An 8,544-nucleotide genomic window follows, 5' to 3' on the forward strand; every position below is an offset into this window, starting at 1 on the left:
GTCTCTGTCAGGATGAGAATTTGAACCAGGAGAAGCAAAACACACAGACAATTTAAATGAAGTACTATGTGATAGTTTTAATGTAGGGAACAACTGATCCTGCAGAAAACTGTTGTTCAATTAAATAATACAGCACCGGATAGACAGATAGTGTGACCTGATATAAAACAGCTTCCTATGTTCTTATCCTTTTGGGAAATGGGCAATTGGCATAGGGCCTGTTTACTTGAGGGAACACCTGTCCATCTGCCATATCTGCCTGGCTGATGGGATCCTTGATATCTTTGGGTTCATTCAATTAAATAATGTCATTTCTCAGGATCCTGGAAGTATGCCTCCTCTGAAGTAGCACCTGCCTTATGGAACAAGGTTCTCCCTGAGATCCAGATGTCCCTCCTCCTGTTCTTTAGAAGAGCCATGAAGACCTGACTTTTCACCCTTTCATCCTGACTTTTCTTTTGGCAAGGGAAGGTGGAACCCTTCAATTCATCATGCTTGTCTTTTTTCTTTTTGTTTATTGTAATTTGTAACAATTTTTGTCCAATTGTTACGAGCTGCCAGGGTTACTGAGAGATGGGCAGTATATAAGTTTTAAAAACTATTCATTATATGATTTAATTAAATCATATGCATCAAGTCTTAAGTTCTTTTGTTTTTCTCAAAGAAAACCTCCCAGATATAATTTCCAACCTTATATATGCTTGCTCATACAAATCTAGCAAAAGGGAACTTTCAGCATCAGACCTACACTGTGACTCACCTTCAACAAGATGATATTTAGCAATACTGTAGCTTGATAAGACTTATAAAAAGCCTAATCTGTCTCCATTCTGATTCTTTTCACTGCTCAATTTCCAGTGTGGAGAAAAGGGGGGGAGGTTTAGAAAGGCCTTCTGTATCATCAGCTCAGTTTAGATTGCTGTCCTGCTCTCAAGCTCCTAAAAATACATTTGAAATACATTGATTCTAATACTGCATTAACTCTATACTATAGATCGCTTTGATTTATAGAAACTTAAGGATGCTACTGTCCGTGGAGTTTTCTTGGCAAGGGCACTGGAGTGGGTTGCCATTTCCTTCTTCAGATTCCTAAAGAAAATCAATCCTGACTGTTCTTTGGAAGGACAGATACTGAAGCTAAAGCTCAAATACTTTGGTCATCTAATAAGATAGGAAAACACCCTGGTGTTGGAAAAATTGAGGGCAAAAAGAGAAAGGGATGGCAGAGGATGAGATGCTTGGATAGTGTCATCAACGCAATAACATGAATTTGAGCAAATTCCGGGAAGCAGTAGAGGACGGGGGGCTGACATGCTATGCCGTGGAATCGCAAAGAGTCGGACACAACTTAGCAATTGAACAACAAGGAGGAAGATTCATTTGTTGCTTTAAGACAAAACTATTGAAACAGGAAACATTTGTGCAGATGTGAGAGTCGTTTATAATATTGTAATGGCTGATCATTCCTCAATATGTTTCCCTCTTGTTATGAAAACTGTTTGCTTATTTTGATATTCTTTCTCAGTGGAGAACTTAAGTACATATTGTCCTCACTTAACAGCCATTCGTTTAGTGACTGAAGTTAAGACACTGCTGAAAAAAGTAACTTTTGATCAGTCCTCGCACTTACAACTGTCACAGTGTCCCATGACTGCCACTTGCACCTTCCCAGTTGCTTTCCCAAAAGTCAATGGGGACGCAAGCAGAAAGGCTGAAATCACAGTCATGATGTCTTATTTAATGACTGCAGATGATTCATTTAATGACCACAACTGGGACTGCCAGAACTGTCATCACTAAGCAAGATGGTCATGTGATCCCAATTAGAGTAATTAGGCAAGGACTACTACTCTAGGAGATGACATACTCTTACCAGCTCTTCCAGTTAAGAAGACATGAGCCAGAAATGAGATGCGGACAAAGGAGACTGTAAAAGCAAAAGGTATTTTCCCACAGCTGAGGTAAAGTTCTAGTCACCCATTTTGAGTCAGTAAGTATTATTTCCAATCCTGCCAGTCATCTGATTTCCCTCCTTAGTATCTTAATAGATGTTACATAACTTCAGGCTTGAGTTTTGTCAGAATTAGGAGGGAAATAGTATTTTAATCCTGATACAATCAAGGAGGACTTAAGGTTGTCTCACTCATGGCCTGAGAATGAAATGAAGACAGGAACATGAAAGACATCAATATAATAAGAATACATTTTTTTCCTGAAAAAGTACCACAAGGTATTAATGTAGATGCTATTTAATAATACATATCATGACCCTCTTTTTAAAACATTAGTTTTCTAAAGGTAGCTAGCTCATTGTGCCAAGGGTTCTGTAAATTCCATTAGGACCAGGGCTTTTTTTTCTCATAGAACACCCAGAACGGAGTTCCGGCACCTTTTTTGGATGGAACCTTATAGGGTAGGCAAGGCGGGTTGTATGACGTGTGTGAGTTCCGGCACCTTTTTTTTTTTTTATAGAAAAAAGCACTGGTTAGGACCATCGAAGAAAATTAGAGCATGCCTAAATTCCATTCAGACTGAGACAACAGAATATTTTATGGGCATATATTCTGAGGAAAAAAAATAAAACAAAACTTAAATGGATGTATTAGATAAGTGTACAGAAGTATTACCTTGTAAATATTTAATTCAATAGATTTCAAGGAAATGCATCGTATTTATCATTTATTGGCCCATACTATTGACTGATCATGCTATAGCTTGGCTCAGCATTCTCTTTCAAAGGAGATTTAGTAGGATTGTAGAAAACAATCCTTGATGAAACAATATTGCTTACTAGGGCTTCAGTGCAGCTTGCCTTCTCTGCATGGCACCTGACTTACGAAACAGCTTCTACCCAGAGATACCAATGGCCCCAGCCCAATTGGCTTTCAGAAAAATAATGAAGACTTGGATTTTCTCCCAGGCACTGGATCCAGGATGGATCCAATGGTGGAGTAAATGGAGATGGTTAAATGAATGCAAGTTTTATTGGGGCCCCATGATCTTTTTTTAGTGTACGGTACTATATTCTGTTGCTGCACGGTGTTCCTTTTTGGTAGATGGGCAGCTATATCAGTTTACTTAATAAATCTATTTGTTTAATAAATAAGTAATAAAACACAAAACTGAGAGATACAGCAGAAAAGGTTTCTGCAGTCAGTCACATGATGTCCCTTTCATATATTTATAAAATATTAGACTACTGATCGTGCCTTCTCTGTTGATTCAGATTTCAACTGCTGTGTTAGTATGCAGTCAAAACTTACACAGCAGTGAATGTAGAATCAGCCACATGCCATGACCACTGTACATTAATCTTGGGTGAATTCCTTAGGGCAGTTAGAGGATTTAAATACATCTGGAATCTCACTATCAAGCTTGGAAATTATTTTGTAAATTGGTTTTTTCCAGGAAGGATCCAAATCCCGCCCTGCTCTGACAGCAGTAAAGAATTCCTGAAGGGTCAGACTGGCAACATCCAAGAAACCATCAGGAACCTGTAAAGATAGAGTGAAAAGTTTAGGAAAAGTTTATTAATTTGACACCTGTATGGTCAATGATCAGCCTCATTTTAGTAAAGCTATTGCACTGCAGTGTTTGACAGAAATTGCCTATGCTCCCCAAGATATCATTAATTTTATACCATAACTGATAGGTTGTCAATTCTTGGTCCTAATTCCTTCTACCTCTAACCATTTATGGTTTGATATCAGAACAGGATCATGCCAAGCAGGGACTCATCCATGCAGACATTCTTATTTAATTATTCCATTATATACTGTTCTTCTCTAAATAACTTGGTATGGTTCACAATCCAAAAACATAATATAAAAATCCATCCTCAGAATAACAAAAATACACTTAGTCTTAAGCTCCTCCTTAACAAAATATGACAAAGAATCCAGTATGCATTTGGGGCTGTGCATTCGACAGTAGCAGAACAATCACAGAGAAGACTGTAAAGCATGAACAACTGCTCTAGTACTTACACACCACATGATGTGGCTATAATTTAAGCAGCTACTGTTACATCATTAAATCTATTTGGAATAAGAAACATCTGTTACTCTTATTAGATAATTCAGTTAGTATTTCAACACTTTAAGTCTCTATATAGTAGGATCAGAATGTAATCAGTATCAGTTTTTCAAGATGCAGTGCTGTGATAAAGCTTCCTCAATTACAGGTTCTCAATGAATAATAACTGTAAGCTACAGTGATCTCTGTGGTATTCTGATTTGAAGAGATTGTGGATGGTGCTTTTTTCTATACTATTCAAATATAGTCTCACCTCAAAATCATTCCCTTTGTTGTAGTGGACATTAAGGATCCGGAAGAGCTCAGAGTCCCTGGTAACAATAAGATCACTGAGTTCTGTAATACCTTCCAAGAGAGCTTGCCTTGCAAATTTTTCCATCTGGATGTAATAAAATTCACGGAAATTGCTGAACCACTTGATGAGCTGGGAGGTGATACAGCGAGTAAACTGTTAAAAAGAGCAGTTAACATGGCATTATATGCTAACTTCTGTTTTCTCTGGACACTATGTTGTATTGTGTATGTGCTTCCTCTGAAAACATTCCCTCTAGGTAGTCCTTGCATAATGAAGTAATTGAGCCTGGAATCTCCATCACTAAGAAACACAGTAGAAAAAGGTAATGTCACGTGATCATGTGCTGTATTTACTGACAGAAATTCCAGCACTTCAACTTGCCGTTATTATTATTAAGTAAGGGTATCAGGGGCCACCACTTGAAACTTTCTGCTGGTTTCCCCATTGACTTTGCTTGTAGAAAGCTGAGAGAAATGGATGCAGAGGGTGATCACATGACCACAGGCTGCTAGGGTTGCCAGGTCTGCTTCCCAAAAATAGCGGACAAGCGGGGGGGTGTGTGTGTTAAGTAGTAAAAAAAGTAGACTGTACAGCTTTAGATTACGTACCATTTCATCATAAAGCTTTTGAATAAAAAAAATGTCCACTATTTTGTGAAAAAAAAATAGTGAACATAATGTGAAAAAAGTGGACTGTCCACTCAAATAGTGGACACCTGGCAACCCTACAGGCTGCTGCAATGTCATAATCATGAGCCAATTGCAATCACATGAGCTCAGGGACACTGCAACAGCCAGAACTTCAAGGAGGTCATTAGTACCACTTGTTCAGTGCGGATATAGGTTCAAATAGTTTCTGAACAAGTCATTAAGCAAAGGTCACGTGTACAGTGTAAATCTGCAAGTATTTTGTACACACTTGGACATAATATGATTGGTTTTGCATCATCTTTGCTTACCTTGCCAATTTTCACAAGCATCCGTGCTAAGCTAAGGGGGATGTTGGAGAATCTGTTATATGTTAGCAATGAAATACATAAAGTTAAGCTTACCTGTATATCTAGAAAATAAGACTTCAACAGGGAAGATGTGGGATAGCGTGAGAAGAAGAACATCAGTTTAGCCTTTTTCAGATGGCCTGGGGTCAAAGCTTCCTGGATTTAAACTGGAGTCAAGGAAAACATTATTTGCCCAACGTGGGGCTGTACAGCTATCTGGATTCATAGGAGAGGATATGTAGCACCTATTGGGAATGCCTTACATTAAAAACAACTTTTTCTGCCATTACAATCAGCTGCAGATGGCTCCCAGGCAAGCCCAACAAAACATTTTTTTTGCTTTAAAGTGTTTTCAGGAGCAGATGCTATTTGAAAGCACAGGTGTGCTCCAGATCCTACTGTGCTCCTCAAATCAGATACTCTGCACAGTCCCATTAATGTTACATGCTGTCCTCATGAGATTCCTTTTTATTGATGTATTCTATACCAATACAATAGCAATGTTATCAGGCGGGACTTTGAGGGAAAAAATCTAGGATCTGTCTTGGAAGACATGTGGAGAAATACAGATTAGCATCTAAAGGGTGATATCTCTGCCAGAATATAAAGATGCCCAATAGTGCCACTATAATGGAAATATTGTGTCTTAATCCCATGCAATGGAGACTAGCAACAGAGACCTATTTTTGATTTTATGCTTCATCCGATTGATGAAAGTAGAAATCAGTTAACTCATTGCCATAAAAGTAGCCTTGAGTATGACCCAGTATCGCATAACATTTCTATCTGCAGTTGCAGCTTTCGTTTTAAGTAGGCATTGAAATTCATTTTACAGAGTAAATGGAAATAGCACAGTTTAGGCCAGGGGTAGGCAACCTCGGCTCTTTTATGACTCATGGACTTCGACTCCCAGAATTCCTGAGTCAGCTATGCTGACTCAGGAATTCTGGGAATTGAAGTCCATGAGTCATAAAAGAGCCGAGGTTGCCTACCCCTGGTTTAGGCTTTACGTCAACGTAATAGCATTCAAGCATCTTTCTTATAAGTAATGCACTATTAATTTGTTTGGAAAGTGGCAACTAAAGGGATGTGGCTACAGGCAGAAATAAACTTTTCAAAATGTTTTTGGAGGTTCCAAAGGGAACAATGTCTTAAGTCTTGCCTTTTGTCCCTTACCCCTTGGCAAAAATAGGCCCAATCTTTTTTATGCAGTGTCACTTTTTTAAGGAAGGTAAAATGCAACAAATAAAGCCCTCATTTCATTCAAAGTGTCAGGAAAGATTGACTCTGACCACTTCAGAAATGTTTGGAGAATATTACATAGGTGTTAATGAGTTGCATGCAAGTTGTATCCCATATCCTAAATGGTGATAGAGCTTTACCCCACCCTATGCAAAGAGGTTTTAAAGACCCCTAAAGGATATATTTCTTGCTGAGAAATACACTCCATCCACCATGGCATGCATTTCAGCAAACATTGAGTTTGTAGAAGGAAGAGAAGCCAAATTTCCCAGGGAAGGTGGATATTGTTGTTTCATGCCTGATGACTTCAGTTTGATTGGTTGCCATGGCACTTCTAAAGACTCAGGAGATACCATTCTTGGAGGAGGACTGTCCCAATGGCCTTTTTGACCACAGAATAGCATTTGACTAAGAATGCCATTTTTTTGAACTTCAGAGGTCAAGATCAAGGGGTAATTCTCTGGTGCCTGGCAAGGTTTTCTCTCCATTTTTGTTTGGGTGGAATGAATAGGAAAGCCTGGAGATTTTTCTGCGATTAATGATATAGGACCTTTAGGAGAAGAAATCTTAGGAAGCCATTTACTGGGTATATTTCTTCCAACAGCTGTCCCTATGGAATTATTGGGCAACTGAGATTGAAGGCTCGATGATTTAGGCAAGATCTTTTTCAAAACTGAATCTACAGCATGTGTCATTACCTGTGTTAATTCTTGCCTTAATATTTCTGAAAGTGTTTTCTCCTCCAAATTTTGAATGCCTATATCTTCTTTCTCTGACAGCACAAGCTCTCTTATTCTGGGTGTGCTGTTCCATGAATAATCTTTATGTTGATCACAACATAACACTTGACTGTTGGTGTCTATCTTTCCACCATACATCTTCAACAAGCCCATAGTTCTCTCTATACTTTCTTGGATTAGATTAGAATCATTTTCCTCATCATGTTGAAGAAGCCTCTCTCCAAGTTGCTTCAACTGATGTTGCAAAGCATGGAGCTGTTTTTTCAGCTGAAGGAATTCTTCTGCTGAGATGCTGCTTCTAGGAGGTCTTGTTAGGGAAATTCCTGGCAGATTTTGCTGTTGAGGAAGTTTCTGCTTTCTCTTGTTTTGTCTATAGCTTTCCTTTCCTTTCTCAAAATTTTGGTGATGCTGTTCTTCCAGAGTACCAGACACTATTGGGTTTGACATGATATTCATTCCCTGGATAATATTTTCCACTCTAGCCCTCTTAGCTTGTAGTTGTTCATTATGGGACTGATTTGTGTTACCAAAGCCATAGGCAGGCAATGGACTCATGGAATTAGCTTTCCTAGAAGATGGGTGTTCAGTTTTCTGTGAGGTGGGGAGAAGAAAGCTTATATCTAGCTCACTATTTACTTCTGGCTGATTAAGAAGATGTGATATTATAGATCCATAATGAGGGCGAAAAGAATAATTTCCTTCAATACAAAACTCTCCTTTTTGTCCATCTACACATACAGAACTAGGAATATAATTATATTGATTAGCAATACTATTCACATTCATCTCTCTTTCTTCTTTCAGGACAAAGAATTGATAGCCGGTAAAACAATGAAAATTAGAGAGGAAAATACAACTTTTGATTTTGAGAGCACAGGTGCCTTGTGAATAAAAAACTTTGTTTTTTATACTTTAATTAACCAGGAATCTGGAGCAGAAAGAAAGATTAAAATATATTATCTAGTATGTAAACACACATATGATTAACTGTCAGTGTACAAACTATCAGGTCTGAGGTCTCTACACATAAAATACTGCAAGAAAAACAGAGCCCGCTAATCTACATGTTTGTAAATTAAATGTTACACCTTGCCCAAGTTAGTATGTTTAAAACATTCCTAAAGAGAGGCTTGCAGATGAATATGAACAAAACAATCTTTGCTAACAGGTTCACAGTATAATGGGATTAATTGAATTATCACTATATCAATTTATTTTCTTGGATATATCCCTAG

At 38.1% G+C, this 8,544-nt stretch overlaps 1 protein-coding gene across 1 annotated transcript; it reads right to left on the minus strand.

Annotated features, from left to right (window-relative positions):
• Positions 1-3,112: 3,112 nt before the first annotated feature.
• PROX2 (prospero homeobox 2) lies at positions 3,113-8,186 on the minus strand. The gene is given in 4 exon segments (XM_029285311.1): positions 3,113-3,494; positions 4,289-4,483; positions 5,382-5,494; positions 6,739-8,186. Coding segments are annotated over 4 exon segments (1,851 nt in total). The 5' UTR covers positions 8,096-8,186; the 3' UTR covers positions 3,113-3,308.
• Positions 8,187-8,544: the final 358 nt, after the last annotated feature.

The sequence above is a fragment of the Protobothrops mucrosquamatus genome, unplaced genomic scaffold (genome assembly GCF_001527695.2).
Source record: "Protobothrops mucrosquamatus isolate PMUCROS unplaced genomic scaffold, P.Mucros_1.0 scaffold1498, whole genome shotgun sequence".
NCBI lineage: Eukaryota > Metazoa > Chordata > Lepidosauria > Squamata > Viperidae > Protobothrops > Protobothrops mucrosquamatus.